Source organism: Petaurus breviceps, unplaced genomic scaffold, assembly GCF_028583685.1.
Source record: "Petaurus breviceps papuanus isolate PSGF00001 unplaced genomic scaffold, PetGlider_PUasm1.0 175, whole genome shotgun sequence".
NCBI lineage: Eukaryota > Metazoa > Chordata > Mammalia > Diprotodontia > Petauridae > Petaurus > Petaurus breviceps.
The window spans coordinates 29,046,584-29,067,887 of record NW_027185764.1 but is presented as its reverse complement, the minus strand read 5'-3'; the positions used below and the strand labels follow the sequence as shown (position 1 = coordinate 29,067,887).

Sequence of the window (21,304 nt, the reverse complement as noted above, 5' to 3'; positions counted from 1 at the left end):
TCAAGCACAGAAAATTACCAGTCCCAAAACAAGCCTTCCATGTCCTCACTCAAGCCTCAGCAAGGGCTGTAAAGATTACATTTAGGTAGATGCACAAATGAACCAAAGTAACCTTAGAAAACAATAAACCCAATCGTTTCTCTACCAAGAGAAAGCCACTGGTTCATTTTATGTTTCCACGCAGAATACCTTTTAGTCTAACTAGCTACACAAATTTTCTGGGAAGAAACACCTTAAAAAAATTCCATCAGAAAAAGACAGCTGCCAACTCCTAAGCATCCTTCAGTAGACGTCTTTGTATGGTTTCTTTAGCATCCTTGCCTGAATTATTGCCTAAAAATACTATTGCTTATATTATAGCTCTATTATGAAGGATAATGATCTAGTCAAGGTACATAAGCCTTAGTAATACAGGGTCAAAACATGAAAATAATGATTGATTTTGACAAAAGGGATAGTAAATGAGCTTATTCTGCTGACTGTCCTTTCCTATGAAGATGACAGCCCAACGTTCTCTTTCTCTTCATCTGGCAAGGTAGGATTCACTTAAAATATATTTTTTTAAAGTTAAAGAAATTGAGGAATGAAATGACTAAAAAGCTATGCAGGAGCCAGGGCCTTCCCCTGAACACAGTGGTTAGCACAGCTCTTCAAAGGACTAATACCACTCAACAAAGCACCAGTGGCTTAGGAACAAATGAATGGCATGGTCAGTTCAGGTGTAAAAATGCAGGAAACAAAAAACTTACTTGTAAAGGTAATATTCAGCATGGTCTACCTCTTCTCGGGATGAAATGTTGTCCACGAACTGTAAGAGAAAAAAGGGAAAACTAAAGACAGATTAACAATTGCCTTAAAAATACAGCCTCACTGAGGGTCAACAGCTGTATTGGAAAAGCTCTGACCCAACAGATCTCATCCCGGAAAATACTGGATATTGGGGGTGGGGGGCAAGGGGAGAGGCAATTAGGGTTAAGTGACTTGCCCAAGGTCACACAGCTCACACAGCTAGTAAGTCTCTGAGGCCAGATTTGAACTTAGGTCCTCCTGACTCTAAGGCTGGTGTTCTGGCCACTGTGCCACCTAGCCGCCCCACCCTGGATATTAAAAAAAAAAAAATTTTCCCTTATAAGTTTTATTGAGAGGCAATGTGGTGTAGTGGGCAAAGTCACAGAAACTCTCTAAATCTATATAAGTGGCAGAGCAGTTGTCCATGTGCATTGGTAAAGGGATTCTTTGTACCAAGCATTTACTACTCCAAAGAAAAGAAAGCACAGATCAGGACTGCCAGACTAAAAAAAACAAACCCCAAAGTTTAGTTTTAACATTACTGTCATTTCTGGTTACATCATTGCAATCCTGGAATTAAACCCTCATTTGTAACAAAAGCAATAAGAAAAACAGTTAAGCAAAACCCACCAATACTACATCTGACCAATATCTGATTGATACCAATGACTACATCTGACAATATCTGCCCTGGCAGATGTCTGCCTCTGGAAGCATGTTTCATTATCTGTTCTCTAGGACCATCCCTGGTTTTTCAGTTATAATTGCTAGTATTTATATATTGCTTCTAAGCTTTGCAAAGTGAGTGATTACAAAATTGTCTCATGTGGTCCTCACAACAACCCTAGGAAGTAGCCCTATTTTACAGACAAGGAAACTGATGCAAACAGTGGATAAGTGACTCACCCAGGGTCTCACAGTTAGTATGTGAAGATGGATTTTAACTCAGGTCTTCCTGACTCCGGGTCCATTGCTCTATCCCCTTTGACACCTAGATTTCTCAGGGTTCAGCCTTCCTTTAGTGATCTTTTCATTTATATAATTGCAGTCAATGTGTATGTTGTTTTCTTGGTTCTGCTTATTTTGCTCTGTATCAATTCATATCATGATTCAGGACATAACACCGGAGGCATTCAAATTACAAAAAAGTAATTAGGTTCCACAGTAAAAAGAGCCCCAGGCCTGAAATCAGGAAGAACTAAGTTCAAATCCCACCTCAGACACTTAGTAGCTGTGTGACCCTGGGCAAGTCACTAAACCCAGTTTGCCTCAGTTTCTTCATCTGTAAAATGAGCTAGAGAAGGAAATGGTAAACCACTGCAGTATCTTTGCCAAGAAAATCCTAAATGAGGTCATGAAGAGTCGGACATGACTGAAAAATGACTTAACAATGATTACGTTCTACGGGTCTACTAGTTTGTGGTTGCTACCTAATTAGGGTTAAAAAATTTTTTAGCAAAAAAAACCCCCAACCTCAGGTGGGCCCCACCCCAAAATCAGAAGGGTAATATATAGCTCCTAGGCTGCTTTGTCAAGGCCCTGTTAATTACTCTTTGGTGTGGATTCCTAGAAAGGAACATGGGGCAATGGGATCAGGGTCAGGAGGAGATGTTCATGAACAATTGTTAAAGCCAGAAAGAGCCAGAGGTTAGCAGTTGGGTGGGTGGGAAGGGGAGAGTCTTCCCAATAGTATCAGGGATCTCATGGATGAAGTTAGAATGACTTAACTCTGCTTTTCTTCTCCCTTCCAACAACTGGCAAGAGATGACTAGGTGGTCCCTCAAACCCCTTCTTGTATCTTAAGATTCTCTAAGACTGAATATACTGTTTGCCTGCTAGAAGAAAAATCTCCAGGGGGCAGAAAGGAGAGAAGTGCAAATGGACGCTATTTCCCCTTCCTTCCTTTTTCTAGATCAGGGATTCTGAACCTTTGTTGTATTACTGACTCCTTGGGCAATCTGAGGATGCCTCTGAACCCCTTCTCGGAAGAATGTTTTTAAATCAATTGAATAAAAAGCAAAGGAAACCAATTATATTGAAATATAATTATAAAATTTCTTTTTAAAAAACAAATTCTGAGTCCCCAGGTTAAGAGCCTTGGTGATTCCACTTTGCATCTGTATGGAAGGTTTTTACTTTTGCAAAGCTCTTTCCCATCCATCATCTCACTGTGGCAAGGCATCATTATCCTCCCTTTACCAGGGAGGAAGGTGAAGCCCAGAAGGACTAAGTGCTTCCTAAGGTTACACAGCACAGATGAAACTGGGCCCTGGGTCTCTGGATTCCTATTCAGGTGCTCCTTCAACCCAATTCAATTTAGCAAACATTTAGTAAGCACTTACTACTAATGCAAGGCTCTGTGCTGGCAGATAATGGGTCTCCGAAGACAAAAACAAAACAATCCCTACTCTTAAGGAGATTACATTCTAGGTATACTGCAGATAAGCAAAAGCAAAGTAATTTGAACAGGGAGGCAGCACTAATAACTAAGTGGATCAGGAAGGACTTTGGGTAGGAATCGAGCCCAAGTGGAGCCTTGAAGGAAGCTGGGAGGGAGGAGGAAGGGGATTCCAGGCATGAGAGTCAGGCTGGGGAGGGTGGGCAGACAGCAGGAACAGATAGAAGATTGAAAGGCAGAGCTCAAAGAATGGCTAATTGGCCAGGATGGCTGAAATGCAGAGTCTACGAAGGTGGGTGGGGGTGAGAATGGGGATGGGGATGGGGGTGCAGCAGGAAAAAGATTAAGTAGAAGACAGGTCGTAAAGGACTTTAAAGGCCAAACAGAAGAGCTTATATCTTATCCTGGAGGCAATGAAGAAGGTTCTGAAGGTTTTTGAGCTAGAAAGTGTCATGGTCAGACTTATTTTAGGAATACTAACTTGGATATGTGCGATGGATAGAGCGCTGGGCCTGGAATCAGGAAGACCTAAGTTCAAATGCAAGCTCAGAGACTTACTAGCTGTGTGACCCTAGGCAAGTCACTTAACCTCAGCCTGCCTCAGCTTCCTCAACTGTAAAATGGGGATAATAATAGTATTTACCTTCCAGGGTGGTTGTGAGGCTCAAATGAGATAAAATTGGTAAAGCATTTAGCACAGTATCTAGTACATCATAGGCACTTAAAAAAGAAAAGGTTATTTTTCAGTTGTGCCCAAGTCTCCATAACCCCATTTGTGGTTTTCTTGGAAAAGATAATGGAGGGGTTTGCCATTTCCTTTTCCAGCTCATTTTACAGATGAGGAAACTGAAGCAAACAGGGTAAAGTGACTTGCCCAGAGTCACACAACTACTATGTGTCTGAGGCTGGATTTGAACTCAGGAAGATGAGTCTTTCTGACTCCAGGCCTGGAATTTTATTGACTCTACCTAGCTTAATAAATGCTTATTCCCTCCCTACCTTCACCCTCATTCCCTTTCCCCTGTGGAGGATGGCTCAGAGAGGGAAAATACTGAAGCATAAAGATTAGTTTTCACCAAGGTATTATGAATTATTTAAGAATGACAATATTCAGTTTTACAGATCTTTCCACATACAAAAAAGTATTATTATTTTCCTAGGAGATATAAACATTTTTTTTTAAATCCCACATTGAATAAAGAGTAATACATCAGAGCTTAGGAAAATTTTTTAAAGAATAAATCAGCACATGACCACCATTCCTAAGAGTCATAACCTAAAAAAAAAAATGTGCATATTCTATGTCATAAGACTTAGAATTGTCAGGATTGGCTAGTAAAATTCTCTCATTTTATAAATGAGAAAACAGAAGCTGGGAGAGGTTAAGGAACTTGTCCAAGGTCACACACATAACAGAGTCAGGCTCTGAATCCAAGCTCTCTGATTCCAAATCTAGCCAACTCTTTATAATGGTTCTCCTATATCTTTTTGTTTATTTGATTAGGTTTTTTAGATTGGATTTGGGATTTCCCAGTAATAGAAACTTCCCAGGGAAAAACTTCTCCTAACAATGCTCATTAGCATTTTCTCCTAAATTCGTAGATTTGCCTGGGGCACTGAGAAGTTTAGGGACTAGCTGGTGGCAGTGGACACAGAGCCAAGCCTGGAGTCAGGAAGAGGTGGGTTCAGATCTGACCTCAGACACATAGTAGCTGTGTGACCCTGGGCAAGTCACTTCACCCTGTTTGCCTCAAGTTTCCTCATCTGTCAGATGAACTGGAGAGGGAAATGGTAAACCACTCCAGTATCTGCCAAGAAAACTCCAAATGGGATCACAGAATCAGACACGGTTGAAAAACATTTCTCCTTCTCTTCTCTTCTCCTCCCACCCCCATATTGAAGGAATGAAAAATGTTTCCCTCACTCACAACAAAGTATTTACAAACAAGTATAAAGTCACATACTTGAGCTGCTCTCCCTTCTCATCTCCTCCTCTTGGCTCCCTCAAATCACAGATAAAATCCCACCTACTACCAGAAGTTTTTCCCAGCCCTTTAAATCTGGTTTCTCCCTTTTCTTGGTAATCTCCAATTTATCCTGTATCCAGCTTGTTTGTAATTGTAGCTGTTCAGTCATTCCAGTCACAGTTGACTCTTCATAACCCCATTTGAGGTTTTCTTGGCAAAGATACTGGAATGGTTTGCCATTTTCTTCTCCAACTCATTTTCCAGATAAGGAAACTGAGGCAAACACGGTGAAGTGACTTGCCCAAGGACATACAGCTAGGACTCATTTGAGGCCAAATCTGAACCCAGGCCTTCCTTCCTGACTCCAGTTGTCTCTTCATTTAGATTAAATTCTTGAAAACAGAGGATGCTTTTTGCCTTTCTTCAGATTTTAGCAGTTTTGGCACATAGTAGGTGCCAAATAAGTGTTTAATGTCTTGTATTTTAAGGACCTATATTGCTCATTTTTTGCATCCAGTCATTTATATGAGGAACATATTTTAAATTAAAAAAAAAATCTTACCCGTGAAATTGTCAAAGAACTGACAGGCAGCTTTTTCTCATATGTTCTATCCATTAAGGAGGCCAGGTCAGCTGTGAAAACAAAAAAAAAAATCATTTTGTTCAGACATCACTGTCCAATAATAACATTACTAACATTTATATACTCTCTTAAAGAAGGTAAATGTGGACAGTGTCTAGTACATGGTAGGCACTTAAATGTTTATTGATTAGCTGACTGGGGAAAAGGGGAAGAGAGTGGAAGTGGGAAGACCTATTACAAAGTGTGAAAGAACTAATATTTATCAGCTTTCCCTGAAGCAGCTTCTTTCTATCTATTTATCACACAGTGCAAGCTCAGGCCTCTCTTCTTTTCTTCTTTCTATTAGGATTAGCTTTCTCTAAAAAAAAAAAAAAAGCAAAAGGGGGGGGGGGGGACCGGCGGCTTGGGGACACATGGAGGGAGGGGACTCTGCCTTCTTCCTAAGCTGCTTCCAGAGCATCTGAAGGCAAAAAAACCAAAAGTCTTCCCTCTGACAGTGACTTTCTGAAGACCACACAAGTCCCTATGTCCTTCACTGTATCTTGCCTGGATGACTAGACATGTTTCCATGGAGAACGGAGATGGGGAGACACATCCAGAGAAGCCAAGCACCTGTATACTTGTTACATATTCTTGTGGTGTTAGGGCAGAGCAAACCTCTTTGTGCTAATGGTTCAATGGCTTTCCAGTACGTTCTTTCATCCCCACGTGGAACCTGAGCTAAGGGAGTGTGGCATGAGAGTGACTTCCATTGTCATTTTTTTTTTGGAGGGGCACTTGAGATTAAGTGACTTGCCCAAGGTCACACAGCTAGTTTTGTGTTAAGTGTCTGAGGCAGGATTTGAACTCAGGTCCTCCTGACTCCAGGGCCTGTGCTCTACTCAATGCGCCACCTAGCCGCCCCTGAGAGTGACTTCCAATAAGAAGCCATGGCAGTATTCCAAGCAGGAAGTTATGAGGGACTATACAAGGTTAGCTGTTGGGGGAAGAGGGAGGAGGAAACAGACCTGAGAGGCAAAACTGAGAATGGGAGGTAATAAAGAGAAATGACAGAGATAACACAGAAACTTCAGACGTAGGAAATTGGTGCCCCTGAGAGAAACAAGGAAATCAGGAGAAACAGGGTTTTAGGGAAACATTTGGTTTCAGACACATTTAGTTTGAGCTGCAGGAAGAACATCTGGATGAGAATGGGTGCCTTGTTGGTAGACAAGACACTTGGGCCTGGATCTGGAGGGATTTGGTAGTGATCTGGCTAGAGAAGATCCCTGAAATTGTGGAGGGAAATGAGCTGCCAAGGGAAAGGATGAGAAGAATGATGAAGATGATGACAGATGTTTTTAAAAAGCAGTGCTTTAAAGTTGGCTTTATGGACATTATCTCTGCAACCCTCTGAGGTAGAAACTAGTGGTATCATTGGACAAATGAGGAAACTGAGGCCCAGAGAAATTAAGCAACCTGCCCATGATCACACAGTTGATGAGTATGAGAGAAATAAAGAAGAGTTCCCGAGACTGAACCTTGTAAAAGTTTGAGAAGAGGAAAAGAAGCCAATAACAGAGAGACAGAGAACAGACCTTTAGAGAAGGAGAAGAATCAGGAGAGTGTGGTCTCTCTGAAGCTGAGGGAGGAGAGAACATCCAGGAGAGCGTCAGTATCTAATGCTACAGGGTGGCTAGGGCAAATGAGACCTAAAAAAAACAAACAAAAACAAAGAATCAACCTGCAAAGGATCTGGCGATGAGGAGGCCACATTTGAGAGAAAGATTTCAGCACAAAGGTAGGGAGTGACGACAGGTTACAAGGACATGAGTTGAGGTACCAGGTCTAGAACACTTTTTTCAAGAAGTCTCACTGTGATGGGGAAAGTAGAGATGAATCAGTAGCTGGATGAGATAGAAAGACTTTGGGGGAATTGGGGAAACCTGAGCATGTTCTCAGGCCAATGGAAAAGAACCAATGGAGAGAAAGAGACTGAAGATACATGACAGAGAAGGGGGGGATGATGGCTGAGGACAGGTGAGGAAGGGGAAGGAGGATGTAAGAGTACAGATGGGACAGAAAGAGGCCCATAGTAGAAGACCCTAGAGACAGGAATAAAGAGGATGGGAAGTGATGCTGAAAAGTTATGAGCAGAACAGGGAAGTAAAGGGAGCTAACATCAGAGGGCCTTAATCAACACAGTAAAGCAGAAGGTTAAATTCTCTGATCTAGGTGTAGAAGTAGGCCGAATCACTGGATTTTTATTGTTGTTCAGTCTTCAGTCATGTCTGACTCTTCATGGCCCCCATTTGGGGTTTTCTTGGCAAAGATGCTGGAGTGGTTTGTCATTTCCTTCTCCAGCTCATTTTACAGACGAGGAAATGGAGGCAGAGTTAAATGACTTGCCCAGGGTCACACAGTCAGTAAGCGTCTGAGCCTAGGTGTTTAAGGAGATGAAAAAATTTTTGAATATTTCAAAGGGAAAAACGCATTTATTAGACACCTACTATATGCTATGGGCTTTAGAAACATTATCTCATTTGATCCTCTCCACAACCTTGAGAGGTAAGGGCTATTGTGATCCTCATTTCACAACTGGTGTGCCCAGGGTGACACAGTGTTCTAAGAGACTCCAGGCCCACCACCTGGATGAGTCTGCTAAAGTGGAAATTAAGATAAATCAGAGAGTAGATTAGGATTCTAGAGATGCACAAGGGCCTAGGTGAGGTTATACATCAGAAAAGAACCGTGGTTAAATATGTATTTTTTAAGAAAAATCAGTGTGACAGGAAACAGAAACCAGCTGGCAAGGTGTCATGGAATATCATGAAATAATAGTGTATCCTATAACTTGTAAGAGAAGATTTTACTTTAAAACAACAATAGCAAAAGTATTTTCTATATGGAAAGTAACCATAGACTTTTGAAGGGGTTTATTCATGAGACTGTGTTATTAAGAATACATCCTATATTAATCTTAAAATAATATCAACTCTCTCCCTCCCTCCCCTCCTCCCCTCTTCTATGAATAAGCTGCAAAAACACATGGATATTTTCATCTGTTTTTCAACCTGATTAGAAGAGCAAGAGAAAAGGAATTTCACACAGGAGCCAGTGCCAATGTGTTCCACATTCAGGAAGAGCTTGGGGGGGGGGGGGGTCAGGTCGGGGAGGCAAGGAGGGGAAAGCTAGAGTTAAGTGAATCAGAGTATGTGATGGTGACAGAATGAAATAAGGCTGGAAAGGTGCATTTCACGCTAATCACCCCCCCCCATCCTATTTTGGATATTTTACAGGAGTTCTATAGGATTAAACAGCCAAAAGTGAGGAGTTAGAAATTTAAACATTAAATTACCTTTAATGCTAGAAGGGTATATAAGGAATTAATTTTTCGTGTGACTTTTTAAATACTCAAATATTAAATCATTTCAAAGGCAAATAAATCCATAAAATCTGAACATGAATAAGAGTTAAGGCCAATTAGCACGGCTAAATTTGGGCACTTATCTATTAATGAGATTAGAGTGAAAACTAGAGGAAGCAAGGTTTTTAAGATGACTTTCAAAACAGTGGTCCTCATTTTAGGGTGATATGAAATAGAAAGGGGGAATCATTCATACTTGCTTAAGGAATGTGGACTTAAAGGGATAGGATAGCACAGGAATCTACTCTTCAAATACAGCAGCAAATGGGCCACTGGAAATGCTCAGTATGAGGGATATTCTGGATTTAGTGGGCTTGTCAGATCATCCTGTAAAGTAACTCAAGGTACCATTTTAATCTGTACTGATGGCAGGCAGCCTTCAGTCAAGTGGAACTAAGCTTTCTCCTTAGATAGCTAACAGCTGCAGTATCAGATGAATAGCATTAGCATAACGCAAGACAGAGCAAGGTTTGCCTCTAAATATAGTCTGGAACCAATCATCTCATGTTACAGTGCTGGGTATGATGAATGAGGCAGGGAACTGGAGATGGTATAAGGGCAGCTGCCACATGTAAAGGCCAGTCCAGCACCACTGACTGTGGGTCCCTGACTCAAGCATTTCTGGTCAAGATTCCAGATGTCAGTGAGCTTCCAGTGGTCAGAGAAGCCTGGTCTGCAGAGATAGTGGTATGTGGCATGTCAAAAAGAGTGTTGGATAGAGTCAGATGATCTGCATTTGCATCCTTATTTAACCTCTTTGAGCCCGTCTCCTCATCTGGAAAAGGAGAGGTTTGGACTGGGTGACCTCTGTGGTCCCTTTGAGGTCAAAATCTATGATCTTACGACCTTAGTTTATCATTATTTAGCTCATCATTCACACACACTCCCCAACTTTATAACTGATGAATGTTGCTGTTCAGTCGTGTCCAACTCTTTGTGACCTCATGGCCCACAATATGCCAGGCCCTCCTATCCTCCATGAGCTTTCAAAGTCTGTCCAAGTTCATGTTGGTTGCTTCCATGACACTACATTCATCTCATCCTCTGCCGTCCCTTTTTACCTTCAATCTTGCCCAACATCTTCTCATTTTGTGGTCAAAGTATTTAAACTACAGCTTCAGTATTTGACCTTCCAGTGAATAGCCTGATATATTTTCTTTAATTATTGACTGATTTTACTTCCTTGCTGTCCAAGGGACTCTCAAAAGTCTTCAGCACCACAATTCGAAAGCATCAAAAGCGTTAATTTTGTGGTGCTCGACTTTCCTTATAGTCCAACTCTCACAGTCATACATACATTTGATGAACAGAGGTTAGCAAAGCCAAAAAAAAAAAGTGGACTGGAATTTTTAACCCTGATAAAACCTGAAGTTATTACTGACCACTTGTTCACAAGACTTCAGGTAATTGTGCCAAGAAACATCAGTCAGGATGTCAATGCCTTCTTATTTAAGGAAACCAAAGCTAATGGTGATGATTCAGTACATACTTACCAGGTGCCTTCTAGTGCTAGGTAGTAAAGGAGGATATGGATATGGATATGGCTTTGTGGATATGGCTTTGTGGACCAAGGCATGGTCTGTGAGTGGGGAGACAAGACTTACAAATAATTTAACAATCAAAGAAAAAGACAGAAAATGTCTGCATGTCAAATTGAATGGTACAGAAAATCAGTTCCACTGGATGTTGGAAAGGGAGTATAATCATTATTCCTGTGGAAAAGTGTAGTTAAAGGGGCTAAGACCCAGGCCTAACAGTCCTCCCTAAGGTGGGAGGTCCCCAAGGTTGTGTCTTCAACCCTCTTCTCTCTCTCTCTTTCCTCTTCCTTGGTAATCTCACTGACTCCAATGGCTTCAATTATCACCTCTACTCAAATGAACAAGTTAACAACCCAGCCCTTATGTCCTATATAGCTCTATCTACCTCTAACTACCTGAAAAATGTTTCCACGTCAACCCCTACACGTCACAAAGTGAATTTTCTTTTCCTCAAAACCAGCTGCTTCTCCTTACTTCACTCTTTTTGTCAGTGATATTGTCATTCACCCGATCTTCCCCGTCTGAGACCTTGGTGTTACCTTAGCCTGTGTTCTTCTCTCTTCCTTATCTCCTACAGCCAACCAGTCCATAAGCCTTGCTGATTCCACCTCTTCAATGTCATTTTCATCCTTTCCTCTATATTCCTGCTGCCAGGCTCTAGTGTATCTTCTCAGGGCCAACTTCATGGGCTACTTGTAATAACTTCTCCTCCCAGCAGGTCCTTCTACCTCATCCCTACCTTCCAAACCAATCTTCATGAAACAGTCAGAACACTTAACCTTACCCAGAGATCTGATCAGAGCATTTCTCTCTACTCAATACTCTCTAAAACAGTGTTTCTTATCCTGGGGTTCATGATTTTTTAAAAAGAATTTTGGTAACTATACCAATATAATTGATTTTCTTTATAATTCAGTACTTAGCACTGTTTCTGGAATATAGCAGATATTTAAAAAATGTTTATTGACTATGTCTTTTATTTTATGCATTTAAAAAAATTGTGAGAAGTGGTCCAGAGGCTTTGCCACACTGGCAAAGGGGTGACAGAGATATGGTGAAGAACCCCTGCCAAGGCTTCCTTAGCCTCTCAAGGTCTTCCACAAAATGGTGGTCCTTTATCTATCTAACCCTATCTCATTTTTACTTCCCTCCGTGTATGTCAGGTTCTTGCCAAATTGGTTCACTCATCATCCATGCCCTGTACATTCCCTGACTCTCCACCTTCACTCATGCTTTTCCCTCTGCTGGATTGCTCTGCTATCCCCACTCACCTTTTAAATTACTATTAGCACTGTGAAGTCCAAATCAAACACTATCTCCTTCACGTAATTTCCCTAATCCCAGGCCCACCTCACCCAACTGACAATGACCTCTCTCTTCTTGGATCTCATCACTCTGCTTGCCCTTCTCTCATATACTTATTATTATACATTTCTTATTACAGTGAGTGTAGCACTACACCCTCCCCCCCCACTAGACTGTAAACTTCACGAAAACAGGTCTTATGTCAAATTTGCATCTCGTCCAGTGCTTAGCACAGCGAGCTGTCCACAACAAGTTCTTAATAAATGTGTGATACCATGAGCTCACACAGGGCATGTATATTGGATGTCCCAAATAGCTGTAAGGTATTAAGGCTTAAAACTTCAATAGGATTTTTGAGAGACTCTATATGGCATGATCCACTGAACACTACCAAGTGTTAAAGCTGAAGGAAATATACTACCTGGGAAAAAAAAAATCATGCTCAAATATATAATTGTCTATGGTCCCATCTCCAGGATTCTGAAGACTTCTCATTAGAAATGGAAATCTTCTTTGTCATCACCAAGGCTTTAATGATGACCTTTTTTAAAAGGTCCTTGTACACTGGATCTCTAGGACAAAACTGTGATATGGAAAGTCAGGAAAGGGAAGAGGGCTGCTGGACACACCAGAAACTACAGAGAATCATTAAATAATTTCATATCTCTTTAGTTCCTATATATTTATAAAACATGGTTTCTCACTCGGCTGATAAACATCTAGAAGGCAAGGGCCATGGAGGTCATATCTCATCCAACCACTTCATTTTACAGAGGAAGAAAGTGAGGCCCAGAGTGAAGTGATTTATTAAATGTCTTAACTAGGAAGTAGGTGTAGGATCCAAATTCAACTCCTCTGACTCCAAACCCATTCTTTTTTTTAACGCTACCCTTCTGTGCCTGAAGGTTCTTGGATACCTCAGTAAAGTGATACCATGATGAACTGTAAAGTGACCAAATTGTACAGGGCGGCACATCCTGGAATTTGTGATCTGAAAGTCTAAAGAGGATAAAACAGACCAGGATCATTTGTTGTTCTGAGTTGATACTATTATGCTGTTTGTTTGGTTTTTGACTGAAGAAAAGCAATTGAGCCAGTGTAGCAGCTAGAGGACTGGTCCTGGAATCAAGGGAACCTGAATTCAAATCTCAGACATTTACTTTGTGTGACTCTGGGCAAGTCGCCTAACCCTGATTATTGAAAGAGAGAGGGAGGGGCAGAAGGGGGAAGAGAGGGAGGGAGGGAGGGAGGGGAGGGATGGAAAGAAGGAGGGAAGGAGGGAGGAAAGGAGATAGAGGGAGGAAAGGAGAAAGAAGGAGGGAGGGAGGAAAGGACAGAGAAATGGGGAGGGGGGGAGAGAAAGAGAGAAAAAGCAAGTGAAAAGCAATTACAGATGATATAAAACATGCCTAGAAGTAAATGGTGGAAGCTGGAAAAGCTTACCCAGTCAAACTCAGAACACAGACTTGGTGTGTATGTGTGCCAGAACCTTTGAAACAAACTGATCTGATATCGGAAAATTTGGAAACAGGCTTATGCAGCTATATACTAATTGGAGTGAGAAGTCAGAAGACTTACACACACAAAGCAAAGCCACAGTCACCTCCAGGAGTGGCAGCAGATGGCAAACAAGAAGGCTTAGAGAGGAACAGATGTCAGAGATGCGAATGTCAGACTGACAGGAGGTGGGAAGGGTTCAGGAAGCCTCCATCATACCTCAAGAGTGAGAGGTGGTGACCTAACCCAGCAACCCAAAGATCTCCCTCCACAGTGAAATGATACAGTAAAACTGAAATCTCAGCCAATGGGATGAGCTCTCATTTTCAGCTCTGAATCCAAATCAGTCTGTGGTAACATCCTACTAATTAAAGGCTGCTACAATGAAGCAACATCATCACAATACCAAGCTCCATTGGAAAAGACTATTTCTATGTTGCAGCTAGGTGGTGTAGTGGACAGAACACCAGCCTGGAATCAGGAAGACTCATCTTCCTTAGTTCAATCTGGTCTCAGACAATTACTGGCTGTGTGACCCTGGGCAAGTCACTTAACCCTGTCTGCCTCAGTTTCCTCATCTGTAAAATGAGCTGGAGAAGGAAATGCCAAACCACTTGAGCGTTTCTGCCAAGAAAGGCCCAAAAGGGGTCATGAAGAGTTAGACATAAAAGAAAACAACTAAACAACAGCAAGAAATGTCCCAGTTATAGTCATACTGATACAATTCTGCCAATATTTTCTACCAAAAATTCTGTTTAAAGGAGAACTACTATTTTTTAAAAACAGCTTTAGAAAATCTAATGGATTTACCAAATCTTTTAATAAAAATACTTTATAGAAAGGATATGTTAATGTGTTCATATAATTACATTACATATAATATATACATTATATATTATATTATAATACTATATTATAGCTATCATATATTATGGCATATCTAGATATATATATATATATATAATAACAATATGTTAATACTGTTAACAGAATGATAACTTTTTAAAGTTGCTATACTGATGTTTTTTGAAGTTTCAGAAATTCAATATTTTAAAGCTGGCTGATGTTTCTGACCTAGTGGGTACTGTAAGATAATATGGCCTTGGTCAGGTTAGGTTGGAGGTAAACAGTAAAGGCAGAAGATAACTGTGAAATACCTATGGAAGTTAAATCAGTGAAGTATTATGATTAAATAATAGCTCTTCAAATGTACTTCAAGTAGTTTCTGTCCTTTAAGATGTAAATCTGAAAAGCACTCTCCAATTTAACAGTCAATCAATCAATTAACATACATTTATTAAGCAGCTACTAAATGTCTGACATAGTCACCATCAACCCATGGAATGAAAGTCAGGGAATATTCTTTACTAAAAGAAAACAAAACCGTGTAAAAGCCCCCCAGGACCCTCCAAAAAACAACTTTGCATTTACACTGTGTTTACAAGCAGTTATTCCCAGCTATTATACCATTTTCCTCTCACAATTCTATGACTTAGGCAGGACAGGGGATATTAATGCCCAGTTTAATGTTGAGGAAATTAAAATTCAGAGACATTAAATGACTAGTCCAAGATCATAGGGCAACTGAATAAATAATTATTAAATAGTGCCTATTATGTGCCAGGCATGAGTTAAGGTAGTGTAGTGACTTGAACCATGGTCTTTTAAACCCCTAACACTTATGAATTCTAACACTCTCCTCAAAAAAAAGTTATTAATATAGATACAAAGGTGCCCTAAGGGTTAAAAATAATATTAAGGGTTGCTTTTCCAGTACTTTGTGAAACTCTGTGAAAATTTATTCTCTAACCTGAAGGTGCCCTAAAGTCTCTTCCATTATCTTGCAATACCATAAAACTTCCCCCTTGTCCTAGACCATGGAATTCCTTGTGTCCCTCCCCTCATCCTAAATCATCTTCCTCATCCTGTCCCTAAATCTCCAACCCCCATTAGAAACCCTAAAAATTACATCCTCATCCTACAAACTGTGTAGCTTTCTGTCTATATAACTGGGGAGCTTTTCCTATATCAGTTCCTGTTTAGCTCCTTACTAAATCTCAGGCCAGCATGCTTTTTGTGTCAATAAAGCTTCCATTGGCTAAAGAAAGGGTCTAAGTGAATTCTTTCAAATCTGAACCAGTTCTCCCAACTCTGACCTCAACACTTATTTTTACTTTAAATATATATATATATATATATATCTTTTGTATTCATATCACCTATATTTCCCAATGTCTCTCTCGCCCCCTCCTTGCAGTGGGTATCTCTGAGAAGAGAGTTTAGTCACTGTTTTTTTTAGCAAACTTCCAAAGTGCTTTCCAGAAAGGTTGGCCCAGCTCACAGTACTTCCCTCCCTCCCTGGAGAGGTTACTTGGCTTGCCTGGGTCACAGAGCGTCCTTCTGACTTGAAGTTCAGTGCCCTAACCACTACCCCACACTGCCTCTTTTCAGTATCACTGTGAGGTTAGCTAACTACCTTGCAAATATTATCTTATTTCATCCTCAGAGAAACCCTGGGACACAGGTGCTATCGTTGTTTAGTTGTTCAATTGCAGCCAACTCTTTGTGGCCCTGTGGGCCACGGCACATTAATACTGTCCTTGGAGTTTCTTGGCAAAGGTACTGCAGTGGTTTGCCATTTCCTTTTTCGGAGGCCAACAGAGGTTAAGTGACTTTCCCAGGTTGTACAGAGCTCTTAAGTACCTCGACCAGATTTGAACTCAGGTCTTCCTGTCTCTAAGTCCAGTTTCTTTAAACTTAGTCACTAGCAGTATTACTATTTAAAAAAACAGTAGCAAGACATTCCTCCTCTGAGCATACACTCCTCTCCTGCCACCTTGTGCAAACAAAAATTCTTAAAAATCACCTTCTTTGTAGTGTGACAAGAGGTCTCCATTTCAACAAAATCCAAATTCAAAGGCAATTGTGATGGCCTTTTAAGCTCATCATAGTGGGATTTGATCTTTATTTGCCTAAAATAGTCCTGAGGGAAGCTCAGCAAACCTTCCTGATGTCTAGGGCTATCAGTGGTCTGGGGTTGTGGCATTTTTGCTTGAATTCTGGTGAGCAGCTTCTAAAGCACTTTCCTGTTGGAATGGCATGAAAGGGAATACATACTCCACATAATGTCGCTCCAATCCATGTTATATCACAATATGATCATTTAATTAATTATAATCAAACCCCAACTTATTTCCAGTAATCTTGCTAGAAAACCACTCAATGTGGTCACAGTGCCTGGTGAAGAGTAAAAACTTCACGAATACCTTTTCCTTCATTCACATATCACTGAGAGAGTCAGGAAGACTTGAGTTTGAGTCCTACCGTAGACATTACTAGCTGTCTGACTCCTGGGCAAGTCCCTTAACCTCTCAACCTCAGTTTCCTCACCTGTAAAATGGGGATAATAATTGCTATGAGGATTAAATAACATATTGTAATGTTAATAAAATATGAAGATCTTCCCTGTCCATCAATAGGCCTATGACCACGTGTTCAATCTGGGATGTCTTATTGCTTTGAGCTTCGGCCCAGCTGTGATACATCCTGAGTCCCATTGCCTGAAAGGAAGCTTGCTTAGGGGAGGCTTGCTTTAGGAAAGGCTTTTATATCTCTTGGTACTTATTCAATTAGGCACTGAGCTACTGGATTGTGAGGCCTTCTGGCTCTAAGACTACTATTTGAAAACTATATATACTGGGAGGTTGGTACTTTACATTGGGGGTTCGCTCATGAGAAGCACCTTTTGATTCCCTGGACAGGACTCTGAGTAGCCTTTTTTTAAGAGCTCTCCCCCCCACTACTCAGATGTTTGTGCTCCCCTGATCTGTGCTCCCCCGTCTGTTGAATCTCTGTGCTTATTTTCTACTTATCTGTAATTCAAGTAAGATTGTTGACCCCCTTTAAAGTTATCTTTCCTTTAGAAAAGCAGATCAAAGAACCTGTTCTAAGGGGCGGCCAGGTAGCTCAGTGAGTAAGAGCACTGGCTGCAGTGTCAGGATGACCTGGGGATCAAATCTGGGCACAGATACTTAGCACCACACCCAGAAATAACTGGTCGTGTAACCTTGAGCAAGTTACTTAACCCCGACTGCTTTAAAAAAAAAAAGAACCTGTTCTAGCAGGCCATCCTGGGTGTGCTAGGATGTTTGCTACAACACATATGTAAAGCTCTTTAAAAACCTTGAAGCATTATATAAAAGCTGTTACTATTTTTATTTGTTATTGTTGTTTCTAACAACTACCAGAGAATGAGGCTTCATCTGGTCTCACGTTTTCAATGACCTAGGCCTCGAATGCCTGCATACTGCCTTCTTTCTTACTTTCCCATACAGTGACCATGAAGCTGAACCAAAACAGGTTGTCCCCATCTCCTCTCTTCTCATACTCCCCTCTTCTGTTGGGTGCTGGGGAAACATTACCAACTCTTCCTTTTCTGAAATGTCAGCCTCCAGATGTTTCACCTTCCCCTCCCCCCCCCAAAAAAAACCAACCCCAACTTCCTAAACTATTACAGATATCTTCCTTCCCTTCATTCCTTGGCTTCAGGGAGGAATGATCAGTAACTCTTATTATTACTATATTTATTATTAATTAAATATAGGGGCAGCTAGGTGGCACAGTGGGTAGAATCCTGGGCCTGAGGTTAGGAAGAATCACTCTTCTGAGATCAAATCTGGCCTTAGACAATTATTAGCTGTGTGAACCTACGCAAATCATTTAACTCTGCCTTCAAAAATTTTAAATGTCATTAATATTTATTATTATAACATTATTAACAAGGCATCTGATGGCTATGAGTATGGCACTATAATAAGCATGTGACTATGTAGATGATAGAAAAAACACCTCCCACTCAGGAAAATTGTAAGGGTAGAAATAATACTGGATTTGGGAATCGAAGAGATTGGACTTTATTCCTGCCTCTTCTGCCTCTCTATGATGTTGGGCAATAATTTTGCCCTGAAGTTCTATTTCCTCATTTGTAAAATATGAAGGTTGGACTAGATTGAGGGTTCTTAATTTGAGACTCATAATTTTTTTTAGAAAATGGTAAGTTTAGGGGTGGCTAGGTGGCCCAGTGAATAGAGTCCTGGCCCTGGAGTCAGGAGGACCTGAGTTCAAATCCAGCCTCAGACACTTAACACTTACTAGCCTTGTGACCTTCGGCAAATCACTTAACCCCAATTGCCCTGCCTTCCCTCTCCAAAGAGCAAATAAAAAAGGTAAGTTTCTACATAATTAGTTTTCTTTTTAATCCTCTGTATTTATATATTTAAAAAATATTATTCTGAGAAGATTGTTTATCAGAAGAGTCTTCATCTAACTACCAAAGGGTCACACACACACACAGCCCACAGTTCAAAACACAAAAAAACAGTGATGAACCCCTGGTCTACATCACCTCTCAGGCTCCCTCCAGTGCTGATGTTCTAGGATTCCTAAGCACCTGACAGTTCCTGGTGGCCTTCTGCCAGTCTCTGTGAAAGGCCCTGCTTTCTTCTCTCTTTCCTTGTTTCTTTTCCCACTCCTCCTTTACCAAGCCTCCTGTCTCACAGTGACATGGCTAGGCCTTGCTTAGTTAGCCCCTTGTGAACTCTCAGACAAAATTAGGAGTCAAACTGACACATCCTTCTGTCCTTTCCTTGGAAGAACATCTGCAGACCAACCTACAACTCTCCTTCCTTGAGGATTTTACAGCCACCTGTATCAACTAAAAGACAAAATTGCTTGGAGTCTTCTTTCAGTCTTCCAGGTTAGCCTGAATTTGCTTTCACATAATCATTATCTCCCCCAACCTTCCTTTCATAGCCAATTAGCCATTAGCAGCTATCCTGGCTCAGGCCTTTTTTGGGGGAGGTGTTTTGGGAAGCCAGACAGTAAAAACTTGAAAAATGCTGACCCAAAGGGAAAGAGGATGAAAAGGCAAATTTTCAAAGCGTGTAAATAATTCTCAGCCAGCAAGAAAATGCAGTATCTTACATTATGTATGCAGCCACGGGCAGTTCCAAAAGGTTGACATTCTGCTATAAATCCTTTCTCCCTTTGTGAATTCTAAAAGGGTTTACAGAATCTGTCTCATAATTCAGAACTTCACAATAAGCTGCCTTACATTGCTGGTAATGGTTTCATATGGGGTACCAGTGTCTCTCTAATAAGGTCCTTGAGGGCAGGATTTCTTTGAATGCTTCTTAGCACCTAGCATAGTGCTGGGCATGTAGCAGGTCCATTCTTCCTGCATTCTGGCCATCATCTTCATCACCTTCCCACCAGAACCTTGAACTCTGTCCCTGGGATGCTGGGCTCTGAGCAGGGGGTTTCACCTCAGCTTGTCTTCAACCAGGCCCCCTTGCCACTTTCCAGGCCCCATTTTCAAACCTTGCCATTCTTCTCTCCTTTCCAGTTCCCTTGTATATGTTGTCTTGCCTTATTATAAGCTCTCTGAGGGCAGGGACTCTCTTGACTGCTTGCATTTGTATCCCCAGTCCTTGGTACACAGTAAGCACTTTTAATAAACATTCCAACTATCTATCAATATTAATAACTAATTAATTAGTAATTAATAACTAATTAAGCCACAAATATTCTGGAGTAGTACTATTCTTGGGTAGACCACATATCCTTGTTTATAAACCTCCACCCAAGACTTATTGTGATGCACCAACCATCCTAGGCCCTCAAAGGACATGAGAGCAGAGTATAAGCAGGTCCTACCCATCAAGGAAAGCTTCAAGAACTGAATTAGTGAATGGACTGTGTGTATTCGGCAAAGTCCAGTCTCACTAAATCCAGAGAAGATGGCCAGACAGTGACTTTTTTTCAGCCACAATGGCTCCTATATCCTACTACAAATACTGTTTTGTTCAATTCAACAACAAATATTTATTAATGACTTATGTGTAAGGCACTATCCTGGGTGCTAGATTTGGAGACAGAAAAAATAAATTGTTCTTTCCCTCAAGGAGCTTAAACTCTACAGGGAGGGAGGGAGAGAAAAGAAGGAGGAGAGAGGAATAAGCATTTATTAAGTGCCTATGATCAATGAATGGGTATTGCCTCAGTCAAACTAAGACCTGGAAAACATCTTAGCTTAAAAAGGGCAAGGTTCCGCACTGCATCCAGGGCCACCTCCAGTAGTCCTGATTTCTCTCCCTCCACTGGACCCAGACGCCTCCAGAGGAGAAAATGAGGCTGGTGACTTTGCACAGCCCTCCCTCCCTTAAATACAGTTCATCTGCATGTCGTGGCATTACCTTCCTGATATCGTGGTCCTCTTTGAGAACAAAAGACAACATGTGCCAAACACTGTACTTTACAAATATTATCTTATTTTATCCCCACAACCAGGGGAGGTAGGTGCTGTTATTAGCCCCATTTCATAGCTGAAGGAATCAAAGCAGACAGAGGTTAAGTGTTTTGAGCAGGGTCACACAGCTGATAGGTTTGGATTTGAACTTGGATCTTCCTGACTCCAGGTCCAGCCCTCCATCCCCTACAGCACTTAGCTGTCTTGATACCTAATACATACATAGACAAATACACAGAATAAAACATGATAATTTCAAGAAGAAGACAGCACTAATGTCTGATGCCATCTGGAATGGTCTCATCAAAGGACACACCTGAGAGGTGTTTTAAAGGAAGCTAGGACTTCCTGGAGGTGGTGATGAAGTGTTCCTGGTCTATGCAGAGGTCCAGAGATGGAGTGCTGTGTCAGGGAAATAGCCAACAGGTCAGTCTGCCTGTAGTGGAGAGGGCACCAAGGGGAGTAATACAGGTAATGAGCCTGGAAAGGGAGTCTAGTAACTATACTAAGAAAAT

General features: G+C 41.1%; 1 protein-coding gene across 3 annotated transcripts in view; it reads right to left on the bottom strand.

Moving 5' to 3' along the window:
• Nucleotides 1–619: 619 nt before the first annotated feature.
• MRPS27 (mitochondrial ribosomal protein S27) overlaps nt 620–21,304 on the bottom strand; it is a 44,084-nt gene continuing 23,399 nt past the window's right edge. For 2 of the 3 annotated variants that reach the window (XM_069084984.1, XM_069084983.1), the window contains exons 3-4: nt 5,717–5,787; nt 664–808 (exon numbers count right to left, since the gene is read on the bottom strand). In XM_069084984.1, the coding sequence (XP_068941085.1) occupies nt 746–808; nt 5,717–5,787 (134 nt within the window). In that variant the 3' untranslated portion in view covers nt 664–745. Of the gene's footprint in view, nt 809–5,716; nt 5,788–21,304 lie in introns of all 3 variants that reach the window. The other variant, XM_069084982.1, reaches the window with a different exon arrangement.